This window comes from Falco rusticolus, chromosome 4, assembly GCF_015220075.1.
Source record: "Falco rusticolus isolate bFalRus1 chromosome 4, bFalRus1.pri, whole genome shotgun sequence".
NCBI lineage: Eukaryota > Metazoa > Chordata > Aves > Falconiformes > Falconidae > Falco > Falco rusticolus.
Genome location: NC_051190.1, coordinates 29,415,568 through 29,434,950, shown reverse-complemented (window position 1 = coordinate 29,434,950; position 19,383 = coordinate 29,415,568). Strand labels below are relative to the sequence as shown.

At 40.6% G+C, this 19,383-nt stretch overlaps 1 protein-coding gene across 4 annotated transcripts in view; it reads left to right on the top strand.

Annotated features, from left to right (window-relative positions):
• SDK1 (sidekick cell adhesion molecule 1) overlaps nucleotides 1–19,383 on the top strand; it is a 412,303-nt gene that overhangs the window by 272,392 nt on the left and 120,528 nt on the right. For all 4 annotated transcript variants that reach the window (XM_037385086.1, XM_037385085.1, XM_037385087.1 and 1 more), the window contains 4 exons: nucleotides 624–800; nucleotides 9,220–9,356; nucleotides 16,246–16,393; nucleotides 17,247–17,387. In XM_037385086.1, coding sequence (XP_037240983.1) covers nucleotides 624–800; nucleotides 9,220–9,356; nucleotides 16,246–16,393; nucleotides 17,247–17,387 — 603 coding nt within the window. The remainder of the gene's footprint in view (nucleotides 1–623; nucleotides 801–9,219; nucleotides 9,357–16,245; nucleotides 16,394–17,246; nucleotides 17,388–19,383) is intronic.

Here is a 19,383-nt window from a genome sequence, read left to right as displayed (position 1 = left end):
CATGTAGTCTGAAAGCAATACGAGCAAAAGAAAACGCAAGGAACAGTTTGGAAGGTGCTAGAAGGGTCAACTGAGGAAAGAACTTTGGAAAGAGAAATGCAGGTGTAAGAATGCCATGTAGAGATACTTAGCTGTAAGACTATGGGCTGTAGATATCCCTGTTGAGTGTTGATGCGTGTGTTGTGATAGCTGAGCTCTAGTAAACCTTGCCACAGCAGTTTCAAGATGTTACTGATTATGGCAGTCTAGTCTCATTACAGTCTTAGCAGAGATGGGCCAACACCTCAGCTGTTAATTGCAGAGTATGACATATGACGTTCTAGGTTAAAATGCCGATGAAGGTGAACTTAAGAACTTGGACATTTATGAATACTTCACCTTTTCCATGTAAAATGTAAAGTACTGTTTATTAAATATATAGTATCTGGTATGCAATTACATTTCTCATTCCGATCACAGATCTAAAACTTAATTTTTTAAAAGGCCCTGCTCCTGAAAGTAACTGTAGGGGCCTGTCATTTTTAATGTTTGGTTACAGAAGCTGATAACTTACAGCGCAGTTCAACTGAATCTGTTTTGAAGTTCTTAGGAGTAATTAATAACTGAAACGTTGTAATACTCAGGTATCTTTGGAAGAAGGACAGTGTTGTAATAAATCCATCCAGCAGTTCCAGGATCACTGTAGAGAAAGATGGAACCCTCCTCATCAGCCAGACATGGTCAGGTGATATCGGAGACTATACCTGTGAGGTCATTTCTTTTGGAGGAAATGACTCCAGAACGGCTCGACTAGAAGTGATGTGAGTACTCCATCTGAAATACACACTACGCTTGGTTTCAGATACCCTTGGGCATTTCTCTGGCGTTTCATTCTAAGTGATCTGGAGAGTCTGTAAGTTTGATTTTTGGTGTGGAGGTTTTTGAAAGGCAAATAAGCCTGGTTCATTCCTAATTAAACTGCCTTGAAATGTCCTCCCTTTTGCATACTGCCATGCTGCTGGGGCCTCCATTAACTGGAGCCTTGGAAGTTACTTCCAAGTAACTGCATCTGTCTGAACCACTACGTGTAGATACCCATCTGGTTGGGTGATAGAGCTCGGGGGATAACGATTAAGAGATGGCAACCCACTTGAAGCCAGTAACAAGTGGACTACTGCAGGGGACTGTAAATGGGACATGCCCTGTCCAGCATCCTTATCAGTGATCTGGAGGAGATGTTGGAGTACATGCTCATGAAGTTTCTAGGTGGCACAAAATAGATGGGGGACAGTTGATACACTTGAGGGCAGGGGCACCATTCAGAGGAACTTAGGCTGAGAAATGGGCCAGCAGGACCCTTATGAAATTCTAGAAAACAAACGCAACATCTGTATCTGGGGAGGAATAACCTTTTGCAGTAGTATAGCCTGGGCAGTGGCTGGCTGGTGGCAGTTCTGCTGGAAAGAACCTGGGGATATTGGTAGGTGGCAGCTGAACATGAGCCAGCTGTGTGCTCTGGCAGCAAAACAGGCTGACAGCATCCTGGGCTATGGTAACACCAGCATGGTAGATTGATGGCCATGATTATCCCCTTTTATTTGACACTGGTTAGTCTACATCCAGAGTACTGTCTCCAGTTTTCAAGACCAGGCTGAATAAACTGGTCTGATCTCATGGCTGACCCTGCTGTCGGCAGGAGGTTGGACTAGAGACCTCCTGAGGTCCCTTCCAACCTGAACCCTGTCATCTGTGCTGTAGGGCGCTCTGAAAAAGCCCAGGTGCTGCGCTATGATGTCAAGGTTATAAGAAAATGTTTTCCTCCTTTTAGTATTTTTTTTTCTTTGTTAAACTTACATCAGAATAGCTGGTCCCTGGACAGACATTGCTTACTCCTGCATTCTCTTTATACGTACTTTTCCAGGGGAAAAATAGTTTTATGTATACCTTTCTTTATTCCTAAGGATCTTCAAAAATAAAACCAAGAAAATCTTTAAAGTACAGTTCAATTCTGAAAAAGGATTATAAAAATGTCATTACGGGGTTCCATATTTTCTATTTCTGTCTTTCCACTGGGGTGAAGTGTACTTCCATTTTATTTTTATGACTAAAAGCAACAACCGTGAGTTTGGTACACGTGTGGAGCAGACCAAATGAATAAGAAGGTAATGTTTTACATAGACTTCTTGGGTTTTATTTATTTGAGTAGTGCCACATGCTTTAATTTAACTAAAATTGCATCTGGTTTTGCTGGTCATGCCTGATCTCTCTGAGAAGATGGCAACTTCTGCTGTTGGCAGTGTAATGAGTTTGCCTCTGAGATTTGCTGTGCAGAGGGCTGTTTGATGCAGCATTATTCTGACAGTGCCAAGGCTAGATCAGATGCCCATTTTCAGAGAGTGGTCATACATTCTTTCTCTAATTAAGCACTCCTCAGCTCTCCTCCCAGAGTGCGTTTTACTGCTGGTTTGAGTCCAAGAGCAGAAGACAATTCAAAATATACTGCTACTATATTGAACCCCAGCTCATTCCAGTTGTGTTGGCTGGCTCTCCACGCACTGGGGCTGGCTCTTAATCCTGTATCTTCACTTCCTCCGATGTTCTGCTGGTCATCGCCCATCACCTGTTTTTCCTGGAGGAATTAAAGAAATATATCAGACCCACTCTTCTGGAGGACTTCAGTAACTGATAAGTCATTCAATCATACCTTGAATTGTGACATTTTATTTCAAAGTAGTGCTGCAGGTAGTGCAATAATGGCAGAGAACATTGCATTCCTTTGCAGCTTTCATCATTATCGTTTGGCTCAGCAGCACAAATCTGTGAGAAATAGAGATACATGATACAACAGAAGTGAAATGAAGAAGAAAATATGTGGAAAGGAAACGTCTGAAGTAAAGCCTAAATTAAATTCTAGCTTGTATACGAATGACAGATCTATAACATTCCCTGTTCTCCCAGATAATTCTCTTGTGCAGAACATTAACAAACAGGGCATGTACATTTCCATCGATGAGCACTTACACTTCAGTGCCTTGAGTAGCACTAATGTCAGACAAATGTTCAGAGGAGGCCTCTCAACAGATTACAGACTGGAGCAGGCTACCAACAGACAATATTGTAGCCTACCTCGCTTTATCTGACAACTCCAATTGTCTCACCACCTTTTTTCCCCCAAGAACCAGCATATCCCTCCTCTACCTTTAGGCATGTCAAGAGAAATTTCCAAAGGCACAAATAAGTTTGTTACTGATTTCTATTCAAACTGATTCAATTCAAAAGCATTGACCTTCAGGGTGACCTTCAGTTATTTAATCTCTGAGTGGTCTGGTTTTCTAATCTGAAAAGAAGGAAAGAAAACTTTTTCTTCCTTTGTCTTCCCTTGTTGGACGACAGGCTTGGGGGAAAAGGTACTGTTTCTTGCTAGAAGAGCATGCGCTGATAGCGCAGCATGGTATGCATTGGTGGTGCAAGCAGGATGGATCATTTATCTCACCATGTCTATGAAGAAAAAAAATATTTGAAAAGGAAAGCCAGAAAACTAATGAAGGACTTGCTAAAGTGCAGCCAAAGGTTACCTTGCTCATCAATTTTGCACTGATGGTACTTGGGCACAGAAACTAATTGCTAGTCAAGATACTCTAGTCATTCATTTGTCTTCCCTCTAAATATGTTTATTCTTCATGTACATCACTTGATCTGGTTTGCACGAGGTAAAACATTTTCAAGTGATGTTCCTCTTCTGCAAGACATGGATTTTAATTTTTTACTTTTTTTTTTCTTCTAGCAGAGTTTCTTGACTGCAAATACAGAAACATTTGCAGGTCTTTTGATGACGAGCTTGTGCTTCTCTTGCATTCCTGCAAGTCATACAATTTGATCCTGAAAATAATTATATGTTATGAAACATCCCAGCTTCATTTAGCTTTACTTTTATAGTCCTGTAAATGCCATACTGAAATACGTGTAGAGGGAAAAACGTTTGTTCCTAAAGCTGCATGAGCTGAGTTATCAAAATGTATCACTCACCTGACGGGAAAGTCTGCTGATTCCAGCTCAAAGTATCCTGAGGGTTCTCAGTATATATAAAATATGCAGAATTACCGTTATCTATGCCTGATAATAGCTGCTGCTCAATATCTGCCTGTCTGCAGTCCATACTAAAGAACCTCTTTGTTGTATGAACATGACCGAAAAGTATGGTAATGCTGCATTGTTGGAAAATCAAAGCCCTGTACAAGCCTCTGTTATGTCACAACATATAGTAAAATCTTTTAGGCTCTTTGTCTATGCAAAAATATGGGGAGGACAATGTAATACAAAAATAGACAATTTATTCCTGGCAGCAAGTTCATCTTCTTTCAGTTCTTTTTCACCAGAGAAAGAAATACTATTGTTCTGTCATCTTCAAAAGCAGAAGAGGGGAGCTAACCACTTACAATAAACCCCAGTGGGTTGCCAAGAATGCACAGTATCGCCTTTATCATTCATTTATACGTGAATTTTGATACCCTTTGTACTAGAGTATTTGTAATCGCTACTTTTTCCAATTTCTTCCCAATATATCCCATGAAAAAATAGCTTGATTGCTAAAAATAAAATCAGCAAGACCAATGCAGAGTAACAAATCAAAATCATGCCTCATTACAAAATTACCTTCATGTGGATCCCATATTCCTCAGTTCTAATAGCCCATCTCTTTTCCTTTCTGTAGGGAGTGAAAACAGGAAGGATGTCAAACTTGAAAATATATTATTCCTTCCTCCTTAGAAAGAAAGCTTCTGTTTATTATTCCAAGCTCTATGTTGAGATGTCATCCAAGAAGTAAGGTTCACTGCTGAGTCTAAACATACTTGATACTCAGAAGAGAAATACTTCCCAGAAATACACTGGGAAATACAATTGTGTCTGTTCGTCATTGAAGGTGTATCAGAAATGTAGGTGTTTTTAGCAAAATAAAGAATAAAATTCAAAAGCCTTTCCCAAGTTATCTGTAGATTTGAGCTTGTGCTGACCACCAAAATGAAATGGGAAATAAATCTGTGCGCTTTGGGACTTGGCAAGACTTTAATTTCAAAAATCCACCTCGTTACAGGCCTACGAGAGACAAAAAGCCTCAGAACTCATGGATGCCTTGCGAGAGTCCTTCCTATGTTTAGAAACAGAAGAGGATTCTTTTGCAAGAAAAACTGGAAAGTCTTGAGGAACAGATGATACATTTTTTAATTTAAAACATTATAAACTTTTATGAGCAAAGCCATCAGGGCTGAGTGCTTGGCTAGGCTCAACTTTTTACCACGTTATCAGGTCTAGCAGATGAACCACCTGCTCCAAGTTAGACTTGTATGGTGGACCTGATTTAGGAAATAATTTATGAAATAGGAGCAGGGCTTTTTTATAAACTGACAAGAAAACTTGTTTAATCTCCCTTGCCTTTTTAGTAATCCCCTCTTCAGTCACAGTCTCTCTAATTACCTGCTGTTGGACCATTTTTCTCAGAAATCTCTCCAAACCGTGTCTGGTTTATTTCCCTCAGCAAATAGTCTGCTTTTAGCTAATTTTACGAAACACTCTGTGTGTTTGCTGAGTGAATTTTTCAGCTGCCCTCTGGCAGTGATGAGCTGACTCAAAACATTAGGGTTTCTGTTTTGAACATGTATCATCTGCAACTAGCTAGTATTTCTCTCCCAGATTGTCACAGTGGCTTCAAGTTCTTTTCTTGCAAATCTGCTGTTTTAATTGCTTTGTCAGAGTCCCTTCAGGTCACCTTGGTGGTTATGCCATTAACCTTGGGCTTATCTATCAATTACAGATTTAAAAGTGTTCATAGACATACTTTGCTATCGTACAAAGAAAGTTATGGAAAAGTTGTGTCCATACAACTCTTCAGCAGTAGAGTAGTGAGGTCTTAAGATATTCTATATGGAAAAACCTTCATATATTTCTTGTTTGGGGCTTCAGTCAACAAAAGAAAAATAATAATAATGCTGGAATTAAACTTCCAATTCCAATCAAGGGCTGTCCCGTGCCTGTGTGTTATTGTCCTAAACTTCATCTACTTTCTTGCTCTATCAGAAGCTGGGTAGTTCTAGTCCGAGGTCCTTCTCATCCTGAAGAGCGGTTGGAATTACCATTCCGTGCAATGATGTCTTGGATGTTAGCAGCAAGGAAAAGTAATTCTCTTGTAGGAAAAAAAGCAGCAATGATCTCTTTTGGGAACATGAATATTCATGATGGTGGTATAGGTCTCATTTGTCACTGCTTCCACACAGTATGTGGTAGCAAATGAGAGGGAGAGAAAGTGTAAGTGCTTGGTAAAGTAAGAATTACTATTTATTAATCTCTGCTTTTGTATACTACAAACAGAGAAGTACACTTCTGTGCTTTGTCTTTGTAGTTTTAAATATTTATTTCTGTCCAGGTGTGTTTCTTAGGCACTTGTTATGTTCACCTTGAGGGATTTAAATCTGTAAGCGCCATCTGTTGCTGTTCGGTGTGGACACATATGGCTAAGGAATATGATATTAGTGGAGATAGGTGTACTGGATGGCTGCTGCAGCTCCCACTGCTCAACCTCTGTCTGAACAGAAAGTGCCTGTTTCCTTCACACGGCTGACTGATCACCAGTTTGTGTCAATCTAAGAGAATAACCAATTAAACCCAAATCCTAAGGAAAAAAAAAAAAAAGAAAGCAAAAACCAAAACCCACGTTTGAACTCAGTTTGTGCTTTAAAAAAACATGAAAAAGGGAATGTCCTCTCTTTTCCAAAAGCCTTCTGAGACTCATACACCAAGAAAAAGAGACTGAGCTGCAAAGCCTTTCCTAGTGATATAGCCTCTGTCCTCAAATGAACTGTTAATTCAGTCCTTCTGAACGTATGGGGAAACAACGTTAGTAAATGCACCCCCTGAAAATATCCTCAATATATACCAGGAGCGTTTGCTTAGTTCCCAGAAGAGTTGTTACATGGGGATAAGTTTGCTGTGAGCTCCCCCTCTGCCACCCCTCCTACATTGCTCCCTGCGTGACCATCATCTCCTGGATTAGGCTGAAGCTACAGCCCATCTCCAAGCTCTTCCCCACAAGGCTTGATGATAAAACAAAATAGAAACTGGGACCTCTGTGAGCCATGCCACAAGACATTTCACTCTCTTTCCTTCAGTAATTTCCGTTGTCAGCTTAATCACGAAAGCGCTTTTCCAACCAGCTTGCTTAGGACATAATGATAAATTGTAGTGGAGGTTTAATGTTTATTATAATTTAATGTTTCATTCAAAATTAAGTAGCACGCTCCTGTAGTCCCTGTGTAAATGGCCATATCTTAAATCCCCACGCCGCACTTTCCAAATGACAGGCTTGCTCTGCCATTTTGCATTGCAGACCAGCTGCCCTCCTACTTTGTTTCCAGGTTCTTCTATTCCCTAAACTTTTTTATCCCAAATTTTTCGGTGCCCTATTCAAAATCTGCTTCCATTGGACCTGTTCATATGCTTCCCTGTGCCTGATGTTTTTTCTAGCCCAGGAGTGACCACGTCTTAGCTGTCTGTGCAGCAGAAGTCTGGAGCTTGGTTGGTCCATGCCCAGGTCTAAGTGAGAACACAGCCAGCCTAAACTCCTCGTAATCAAGGCATCTTGAGCAAGTGATTTAATGAAGTTAAGTTCTGGATCACACCGTGAGGTGTCATTCCGTGTTTACTACAGAAAGAGCCTGGGGTCACCTTGCTGCTAATGTGGTTAGGCATTTAAAGTCAAACGAGACCAGGCTTTGAGGTTTAGGTTTAGGCTTGGGAAGCGTGGACCCTTCCAGCCTGGTGAGGGGTGGGCAGGTGAGCGTCCCCCGCTTGTGCTGTCCCATTATCTGTGTGTTGTTCTGATCAGTCTTCAGCTCTCCCAGCAACCTTTTGTCTTGGTGCTAATGCTGCAGTGTGTAGTCGTCACAAACATGAAAACAAAAGCATTCACAGTTTTAACAAAAAAATAATGAGATTATTGTCTGGCTCTCCATATGTTCCTCAATCTTCTAGTAGAACCCAAAAGCCAGGACACATTTATTGTTCTGGCTTAAAGCCAGAGTCTGTATTTACTTCTGTGAGTGGCTAAGGAGTTGAGGTTTTTAAATAACTGTAAGCCTTCAGTGGCATGATACATGACAACCAGAAATTATTACATTTTTAAATTAAGCATGTGAAGTACCCCTGTGGCCTCCTGCTCTGACCAGAGTGGATTATCCATGGTGCTTGCTGAGGAAGGGCTCCCCTCAGCTTCCCTGCAGAGGAGCAATAGGTGGAATGGGTAAAAACTGGCCCTCCTTGCTTTTCCTTCACCCTGAGGTCCTTGTCCTCCTGAGGAACCAGGACAGTAAGGAGCAGAAATCAGGCTCAAGTGTAATGGCTGAAGGGTTTATTTTAACTTAATACAGATCAGCATTTAAGGTTTGCAGCAGAATTGAGTTTTCTCATTGCACCAGGCAGCCTCCGACTTTCAGCCAATGAGTACAAATGAAATGTTTTTCCACAAATTGCCTTTATGTAGAGAAATTACACATTTTAATTGAGCTGCTGTTTTATTTTTGTTTTTTAATGTTTCATTTTGTATTTCCGTGGGGTTTCTGCAGGCATTTTCACTACATTTTCTGGTTGGGTGCTTCCAAAAAAATCCTTATTATAGGAAGGAAAGATTCTACCCATGACAGGATAAGCCTGAATCCGCGAGTAAATCAAGCTGTTCTGTAGCCTAAGAATACATATGGTAATTTTGATTAGTAGCTCTATATGGATAGTGTCAATGTCTTCTGCTTCCTTGAGTATGAAAAATTCCATGTTAAATCATATCTCCCATGTGTTTTACTGTTTATACGTATTACTGCTGTCACATTGCTAGGACATCATCGTAAGAAGGGAGAAAAAGTGAGAGAGGAAATTTATTAGCCAACTTGTCTCAATCAAAAGCAGTATGAAAATTGGCTTTTTTCCACACTTAGCAACATTTCCATTAGCTGTTCTAAGCATCAGCCTTGGGACTTTCAGCATAAATTATTTTTTTTTCCAGATAGGATAAAATTGTGAAGAATTCAGAGATGTCTTTCATTTATTTAATTGTACAGTAGCTGCTGGTAGTTTTATATCGATCATCATACGAGTCTAAATGTCGTGTGCCTTTAACTGCCTGCAAGACTGTAGCTGAATGAAATGCAGATTGATTTTTCTGTGCTGTTTTCAATCCCTTTCTCTTTTCCTTAACAGTGAGCTGCCTCATTCCCCTCAGAATCTTCTGGCCACTCTAAATTCCTCGTACAGCCGCAGCGTGATGCTCTCCTGGGTGCGCCCCTTTGATGGAAACAGCCCCGTTCTGTACTACATGGTCGAGCTCTCTGAGAACAGTGAGTAAAGTCAAATACGTTTCAACCTCATGTTCCTCTTAATTATTGAGCCTTCTCTCAGACTCAGCTTTTACCAGAGCTACTAACAATGTGTTACTGTTGTTTACCAAATGAGAGGCAGTGTGCGTGGAAGGGAAGCCCTGGGTTTTGCACTCATCTATTCACACGTTGAAAGAGTTAAACAACAAAAACTGGTCTGAGATTGTGGAATTGTTATACAGGGAAGCCTTAGTTCCACCTCTAGCCTTGCCAGCCAGGTTTGAGGCACAACAGCTCATTCCTCAGTGCTTCTATTCAACACCTGTAAAATAGCAGAAGTCAGTTTTTATTTCTTACCATTGTTTTCTTTTGCTCCGGTTTCATAGAGACCTTGATGCATTCAGAGCCCAAATTTCACCTGAAAAATGCAGGCAGGCAGGATTATAATATAAGGAACTGATGGTCTGTCAGAGGAACAAACTTAGATGTCAATAGGAGCTACTCTTTTATCTGTATATGGGTTCGTATTTTCTCCTCTTTCCCTAGGTCATCATTTTACACCCTTCTTTTAGCTAGGTGGTTGAGGATCTTTAACTGTAAGATACACAGATATCTTTCCCTAGGTCATCATGTCAGATACACAGATATCTTTCCCTAGGTCATCCTTTTACACCCTTCTTTTAGCTAGGTGGTTGAGGATCTTTAACTGTAAGATACACAAATATTTGTGGGTTAGAAACCTGGCCACCGTGAACTGCCACTTCTGACAATTTTGTCATGCGGTATGTCTGGTCCTTTGCGGCTCTCAGTTTGCAAGGTTATTCAGGGATATTGCTAATGCCTCTTTAGGAGTTGATGGAAAGATGAGGTTATATGGAAATCAGTCACCTTGGCAATATTTTCTAATCTCTATCACCCTAGGAGCTGGAAATTCAAGCCCAACAATTGATTCTTGATGAAAAAATTAAGAGCATCACTTTTTCTGACATGTGGAAATTAGCCACTGCATAACTGAATGTGAAACAGTCCTGATTTCTGATTATCTAGAGGCGTTTTGTTTTGCCACACAGACAGCCTGAGATGAAACTTGAGCTTCAGATCACATACAACCCTTTTGCTTTGCAGGCTGGAGTGCATAACTTTTCAGATGTGGCGGTCCCAGAACTGATGATCTTGACATCTGTTAAGCAAAGTGCAGTATTCTAATCCTAGCAGCAATCCCAATTCATGCCCAGGACTGCTATCCTTAAAACAGTTCTTTTCAAGCCAAGACTCCTGATCATTTTTTAACAAATGACTGAGAAAAGTCAGTGTTCTGCACTCATGCTCTGTCTCTACCCTTTTATCGTGACCTTCTTTTTTATTTTTACTCTTCTCTTCTTCCTCTGCTATCAACAGCAGGCCAGTAACTGCCTTTTTGCTTTTCCTTACCTATTCTTTCACCCAAGGACGTTACCCTTGTGTTTCATGTTTCCCAGTGGCTTTGACAATGACAAGCTAATAAAGCCCCAGCCTGGGAACATGATGCAAAGGTACTAGAGCTGTATTTACGCAGAGACAGCACAGAGCGGGCAGAACGTATGTACTGGGGTCCACAGCTGGCTGTGTTGGTTGGGAAGAGTCACTAAAAGAAAAGGCAAGCTTGCTCAGTGCCAGGAGAAGTTTGAAAGGTCTTCAAGTGCCTTTCTAGCAAAGGTGCTTTGCAGTTGTTCTAGTATAGGAATGGGGTAAATGTGCTATCGTTTTAAAATGCTGTAATTCGTTCACTGAAATTTGTAGAAGGTTCAGCAAAAGCCAACAATAGTTCTCCAGAAATCATGCAGACAGTCCCTCAGAACTCCACAGGATCCTGTGAACCCTTGCTCACTCTGTGATCGATCCAATAATTTTGGCTGATGGCATTGCAATCCACCACTGAGTCTCGTTATCACAAATCATAGGTATATGTACTTCAGCAAGCTTGCAGCTGCAAAAAAACAAACACAGACTGGGTTTGTTGTGAATTGAGCATCTTAACTCCCAGAAATACTCTAGATCTTGCTGTCCTTTCAGGTTTTGTCTTTGTTTACCTTGATTTTACGTATATACCATCTGAATGGTTACTCAGAAGTAGGACAGAGAAGAAGTTAAGCCCTTGAATATTCCACTGTTGCAGTGTTCTCTCATTTCTTATGTTACTGCTCAGCTTTGCAGGTACCAACAGAATAGTAGAACAATGTCAACAGTGACTTTGGTTTGGAAAGCTGACTGTAATGTCTACATATTGTCACTGTCTTGTTTTGGTTTTTCTTTTCTGGAAGTGTTTGTTTTTCAGTTATTTTGATCTCGGTAGTGTGTGGTTAATATCTAGTTTCTGCAGACCTCCTACTCCTTCGGAAAACACCACCTTTCCTTTGTTCCCCCCCATCCCAAGTGATGTTTGTGAACAAAGCTGACACTTGATCTTGTGTAGGTATAGTTTTGTCTGATACGACTGTGCAGAATCTCTCTTTGCTTTTCAAAGAAAATTTCCTTTCAGGTTTGCTGTCGGTCCTGTTTGTGCTGCAGAAAGAGCAACTGTCAAGGAGTCGGCATATGCCCTCCACGAGCTCATCTGCTTGTGTCTCATCAGCTCTTTCACTGTCAGCGACAGTGCAATATGCTCAGCATCCCCATCCCCACTTGCTTTCATACATGTAAAGGTTAGGCAGGGACATGAGAATTATGATTTATTTTCCAGTTAGCAAAGCTGCCCAGGAGACTTTGTTCTTGGTTCTGTGGAGGTTTAATACATGTGTTGTGCTTTGCAGTTACAGGTGCCAAAATGCAGCCTAGTTTTGTTCGGGTTTTTAGCTATTTTGCTTTGAATAATTTTCTAATAGCTTTAGGATCTATTGTACATTTTGAAGCACGTACCATAAATGAATACATAATAACAGTATCTGTTTCTGAGAAATAGCTGAAGAGGGTTCAAAATAATGAGTGTAAATTTCAGGGGACTAATTACTAGCTGTGTTAGAGAGAGGCGTGTCACTCCACCTGGCATAGATTAGAACTCCTTTTCATTAATACCAATTCAGTAAAGAGATATTAAAACCTTATTTTAATTAGAGGAAAAAAACAGTGGCAGATTGTGCATATAAATTGCTGGAAATATGAACGACTCTAGTCACCTAATTTTTAAAAAAAATGTATTTGGCACAATGCAATAATTCTCACATTACAAGTATTCACAGTAGATTCTGTCTAGGGGTGACTTGAGACATATGGCCTTAAACATTTGGGGGCAAATTTATAATCTAATTTGGAAAACACAGTTCTAGACAAACACATTCATTAAGTATTCCTGCCCACACAGAGCCAGAAATGTGAACCTTAATTTGAAATAGGATTTTCAAATAAATAGTACCATGCATTGCTGTCATTTGCACTAATATAAGTTTGGATGTTTCATGACCTGTTTAGCCCCTGTTGTGATATACCTAGGAATTCCAATGAAGTATCTTTGTGGAGTTAGAAAGGGATATGTTTAGCTTATTCCAAAGAAGTTTAGATTTCAGGGGTTAATGAAAAAATATTCTGAATAGTTTTTTAATTGAATAAATGAATTAATACTTAAAGGATCCTGCTGAGAAAATCTGGGATATCTGTGCTGTGTGATATAAAGGTATAACTCAGATTCATCACGTTGTGCCAATGAGGATGTAATAAAAGCTCCTATGAAAAGCATCTATATGTGCTTAACTTAACCTACGAATTGTCATCCTGAATTTGGTAGGAATATTCAAATGATAGAAATTGAACACATTGACAAATCTTTGCAAAAATGGAAGTAAAACTATGCTGTTCATTATGACTGTTACTCAGATCTATGTGTGACTGTGTGAAAAGATACTCCTCAGGCCATTGGTAGACCTTGCTGAAGCCCTACCAAATGAAGGGTGAGACACTTAATTTTTATTTGAACTTTTTTCAAATCAGATTGTCATGAAAATTTGAAAGATTAATTCAGTAAACTCCAGCAGTACAGCAAATTCTAATACTACCGTCTATGCAAAACCCTCTGGAGAAGGAAAGAGATGGAAATGTACTCCAAACCTGCAAAAATCAGCTTTCTGCAATAGATCTAATCTGTAATATCAAATTAGAAATGACTTTTGAGAAATTTGCAATTAATGCATGAATTGTAAAGTACAAAGGGAAATACAGAAGAAATGCCTCTTGGTGAGTAACCAGTGTTATTAAACATATCACACGTGCATCCAAACATTTTGACAGAACAAAAGTAATTTCTAAAACCCTTAAAATCACATTGTAAACTAGAGAGTAGCCTGTGACAGTCTTTGTTTCTAATAAATTAACTTGAAGAGGCAATCAGAGTTAATTCAAAATGCCCAATAACCTTAAGACGATAGCTAAACATGGAAGTTTTTCAGCCAGTAGCAATTTCGGTGGAAGAGCAAGCAAGCAAAGCCCAGAGTACATTCTGGGCAGCTTAAATTAAATGAAGGATTAGCACAGTCTGTTCAATCTAACAGGGGCTTATTTAATAGTTTGACCTGGCAAGTCTTTTGTCACTATGGAGCTCCTCCAGGCTTTCTGGGACAAGCAAGTGACAGTCAACCCTGGAGGAGAAAAGAGTCGGTGTTGAAAATTTTATGGCATGTTTCCAGTGTCAGAATTACTCTTCTCTACAGTAAAACAAGCTTCTGTACAATTCAGGGGGTTGTTGTGTGTTTAAGGGAGGAGAATAGCTTTTTGAAATGTTTAGTTTATTGATTGTCAAAAGAAAAAAAAAAAAGACTTGACATTTAAATTTTAAAGATACTCTGCACACTCACTGTATCCACTGCTCCATGAGCAAGCAAATCCTCCCCAAACCATCTTCCTTTACGAATCAGAGTGCCCAGGAGATGAATAGGCTTCGTTTATATTAGTTTTCAGTTTAATCTCTCTTCCTGCCAGATCTTTTATCTTCCACCAGGAGAGGAAAAAGAATTAATAAAGTATTCTACAAATGCAGCATATAAACAGAGCAAAGCCCCAAGGTGCTGAAGAGATTAATAGGCCCTGTTGTTGAATCAAACTGCTCACTACATTGAGCTGCTTGGGTTAAGCACTCTCAGGTGGTGTTTACACTAGCAGTAAGCAAATGAAATGCTCTAGGAAGTGGACCACTACCCAGGTAGCTCGTACAAGGGTATTTCACTCTCTTGTTGGTGTCTGCTCTTCCTTTTTCCTCAGGAAGCTGCTTCAGGTGATGTACTAAAGCAGCCATGCCTTAACTTCGGCTTACTTTGATTTCTTGCTGTGCACTCTGGCTGTAACAAACAGTTACAAACAGTTGTTTGTGAAGTCTCAAGGGAAGCTTGATGCAATTCAGAAGGAACTAGGGTGCAAAACAACTCCGAACCAGCGCTTTTCTAGATAGCGTAGGTGTGCTTCCTCTAAGGTCTTTCTAAAAGAAGTTCAGCGCTCGGCTAAGGTGAATTATTGTCGAGATCTTGCAGCCGAAGTGACCGCTGGTGAATCATCAACGACTGGTGAGGATGGAACTTGACTGCCATGCAACTGTCGTTCTCTGGCATTCCCAGTATAATGCAGTGTCCATTTTCGTGTTAAGAAAACTTTGTTCTTGGAAAGCTGTTACTAGAATAGATATATTGTGAGTAATTCAAAGATGCAATGTTTATAGCCCGACTGGCATCACACCCTAGAGGACTTAAACTTGCTAAGGAATGTGCCAGAAAAGCACTAAATGAGTGGTTTACGTCTTGGTGTGAAGTTTAGCAGCCTTCCACTTTTGGGACATCTCATCTTCATTTTCAGGCAGACGTCTAGGTGACCTGCCAGGAGCTGCAGTGCACTTCTGATGAGCAACATGCACAGATACGTTGCCAAAATCTACAGCTAGCTCCTCAGTAATTTCCAGAAGTGTTAGTAATTTTGAGCGGGGAGCATGAAAACAGCTGGTATTATTTAAATACTGAACAAATCTTTAAATTGACTGATTCCATTGCTGTACTGTTGCAACACAGACCAAATGTCACCTCTCCCTAACTATTTCAGTCATGACTTCAGGGGGAATATATGATAGCAGGCTGTGAAGAAGAGAAGTCAGGATATTTAATTTTCAGCGCGTTCATTTCTGACCTCTCTGAAAACTTGAAAATGTAATTCGGGCATCAGAGGAGCTCGGGATGTCAAGTGTGTGAACTGACAGTGAGGGTTTTATAGTGCTGCCAGGGCTGTTTATACCAGGGAATCTTCCTGGGAAATTATTAGACCAAATGCCATATAGTGTCTCCAGGAAACAAAACAAAACCAAAAAAAACCCCAAACAAACCCACAAACAAACAAAAAAAACCAAACAAAAACAAACAAACAAAAACCCAAACCAAAACAAAAAAAAACCCACCCCACTGCAGACATGTAGAATCTGCAGCAGAAGCTTTCTCAGGTCTTACAGTAAAGGGCTGATTTGGCAGAGAGAGTCACGCTTCTACACCTGCTTGCAAGCTGGGTAGGAAGATATTCCAAACTGCCTGTGAATTTCATTACAGTCCTTCCACCAGAGCCACTCATGGGTGTGGTGGTGTAATGGCCTGCCAAACAGATGGGTTGTGAAATACACAGCCCATCTGTCTTTATCATGCTTGTTTCCTCTTTTATTAAAATGTTAATGAATATAGTTTTTATTTATTATGCCATGACATGTGCAGCATCACTTTCCAGTAGACAAATGTGCAATCTGCATAACCGTGTGGGTTGACAGGAAGGTTTCTTCTGCTGAAAAGAAACTTCTTTCCCGAAGTTCCTCTGAGGAAAACGAGCACAAAGAGCTCTGAGCAGGCAGAGGCATTCTCTCCCTCCTGCAGAGCTTTTAACGAGCATTTCCATCTTTTTTTTCACATGTAAATTGTTCCAACAGATTCTCCCTGGAAGGTTCACCTCTCAAACCTTGACCCAAAGATGACCAGTGTTGCTGTGAGCGGACTGACGCCAGCCCGCACCTACCAGTTCAGGGTTTGTGCGGTTAACCAGGTGGGAAAGGGCCAGTACAGCTCCGAGACCAGCAGGTACCGTAAAAATAAATAGCTGTGTACTAAAGGCACAATAACCTAGAACTACTGGGAGGAAAAAAGCAGCTGATTGATTGTGAATGAATAAAAGAGTGATCTTTTGCACAGTAACGGGGGAATGGAGCAGTAAGCATTGCCCAGATCTCTTCTGTCAGTAATTGGTGATAATGGCAATTAGGTGATGCAGGGTATCAGCACACGATGGGAGAGGTGCCCTCCTATTTCTGGAGTGCCAGTTGAGCAGAATCTTGGAAATGTGGTTTTTTTGTTCTTGTGCTAAGCCCCAGCAATGAGCCCGGGCAGGAGTACAGCAGTCACCCAATCATTGCAGTGTCACTTCTGGAATTTACCCAGATGTGACATAGAAGGATGGCTTCATCAAATTTAGTTTCAAATGCATCCCCCCTTCTTCTGTGAACCAAAGCTTGCTGTGAACTTGAATTGCAGAACAGCTGAACTCTAAATGGCTTTTTCAAAATGTAAGAGTTTGATATGAAAAATATTGAAAGAGCTGAAGGAAACAATTTGGAAGGAGTCACAGACACTGGACCTGAGCTCTAACTCATTCAGGCTTGTAATCTTTTTAAGAAGTTGTAGCAGCCTGGGTTTTTCAGGGAGAATAAGGTTACCTCAGCTGTCTGTCTTGTTGCTTGCTTAACTGATTTCCTATTACGTTGATTTGTTGTAACTATTTCATGCATGTCTTCAGCAGCTTGATCAGTGTTATATTTCTTTCTAGTCATCAGACTTTGATAAAAGAAACTGGTTCACATGAAGTGGATACATGAAATAGAAATGTTATCTAGCATTTATTTCAACACCCACCTCCATCGCATTCTTTTGTACTTAGGTTGATGCTACCCGAAGAGCCCCCCAGTGCCCCACCTAAAAACATAGTGGCCAGCGGGCGCACCAATCAGTCTATCATGGTCCAGTGGCAACCTCCTCCCGAGAGTGAACATAATGGAGTTCTTCATGGGTACATCCTAAGGTAAGTAATTTCCTAACCCAGGAGGTCTGGAGATAGAGCCGTGGGTGCATGAGGGAATTCAGGATGGTGTGACTTAAGAGTGTATTAAAACTTTTTTCTAATTCCAGTAAATTATTTACAAATGCTGTGGCTGCCCTGATTTATTACAAGTGAGAAAAAAAACTCTGTTCAGGTGGCCACAAGGGTGCAGGCACTTAAATTCTGTCTGTACTAGAGAGTCAGTGAGCTGGGGTCTCTGTTAGCTCCGTTGAGCGGACTAGCTCCCAGACAACATCCATATAGCTTTTTTCCATTTTCAAAGTGAAGCACCAGGTACTTAAAATGTCCACATAGGAAGTTGGTACAGCGCAGCCTATGCATTGCGGATGTATGTTTGCTTATTAAAATCTTAACTTCCTGCTAGAAAGGTTAATTAAATTTATCAAAGACACAACAGGGCTGCTGCACTGTGGAAGAGCAAAAATAGAATCAATAAACTTTTTTTTGTGCCAAACAAAATGGAGAGAGGGAATGACAGGTCAGATGCTTCATGGCAGACCTTGGCTGAGTTTTGAAAATCAGTCGGGTGAGTAAGATTCTTGCAGCCCCATCCGTATTTATTAATGAGGAACAAGTTCAGGTGAATAACTGGGTATCCTGAATTCATCCAGTCTTTCTGTTTACAGGATTTACTCTGTTGGAAAGGGTGTTGCCACATTGGGAGACTTTGCAAAGCATTTCCCTTTCGTAATTTTTTGGGGGACTCAGTTATTCACTCCTACCCAATTCAGCTACAGCTTACTTGCTCACTTGGCATCCTACACATCCTGCAGTGCTAGCAGCCAGCTAGGGCCACACCTTTAGTAAAGGAGGCATTGTCTAAATTAAAGCTTTTGTGGGAAACTCCCAAGCATTGCACCACCACCGACATATTTCCAAGCGATTGTTACAGCCTATTGTAGGCAGGCTGCTGACATTTTTATTACAGTGTCCTCCAGACCTGCTAAAAGATAACTATGCTGCAGTTTAAATGCCAACATCCTGTTCATGCTGTGCTCCTACTTTTGCTGGCATGGATAGAAATGTTTTTGTGATGTTAAGAGTGTTGGTGAGCTCCCAAAATAGTGCTGGAAAGTTCCTTCTCTCTGCAGGCAGAGTCAAAGTCTGTTAATCTCCCTGTCACCTGCACAGAGCCTATTACGGTGGTGAGCCACTTGTGCGAGTGCCTGCAGTTCTGAGAGCTGGACTCAGTTTGAAAGCTGTGCCAGTCACCAGTGACAGGTTGGAAAAGGTGCTTTAACTTCTGTCTGTAGCTAGAATCTTGTCATGAGACTTGGGTACCTATTTGCAGAGGGTACAACTGTTGCTCATACAGTTCTTTCCTTCAAACTGGTCTGCTCGATAATAGGATTAATTCATTAGCTATTCCCAACGCGTCTTACCCAGTGGCAGCGTTATGTCCTTTGAGAAAGCAATCCTGTAGCCTCCTACTTCTGGCAATCTGTTCTGTTTTCTCCATATAGCGTTTTCAATAATGTTTAACTTTAAAATTTTCTACAACATCTATCAGCATAATTGATCCCTGTCCTCGCTGTAACATCTCTTTCCATTTTAATAGAGAGTGATCATATTCATTATGCTCAATTTGTGAATATTTTTGACGTCTACATGCTTTGTCTTGACTACAGAGCAGAGAAACCATTTATTTGACAGGAATTTAAGATTATCATGTAAAAGCACAACTGTCCCAGGTAATAAACCAGGTTGTTCTTCCAAGTCAAATTGTGCAGTCACAGCAATGTGCACTGAAGAAAAGTCTTCCTGCACTGATTTCCCTAGAATTAGGACATAACAAAATGAAACCCACCATGTGTCCCAGAGATCCAGCACTCCAGACATGCAAGATACTAAATTGATGGAACACCTGATCTTTAAAAACAAAGGTGCACTGCACAAGTCATATGGAGTATACATCAAAGTCCATGGTGAGAAAAATCATGAAGACATGACATTTCTG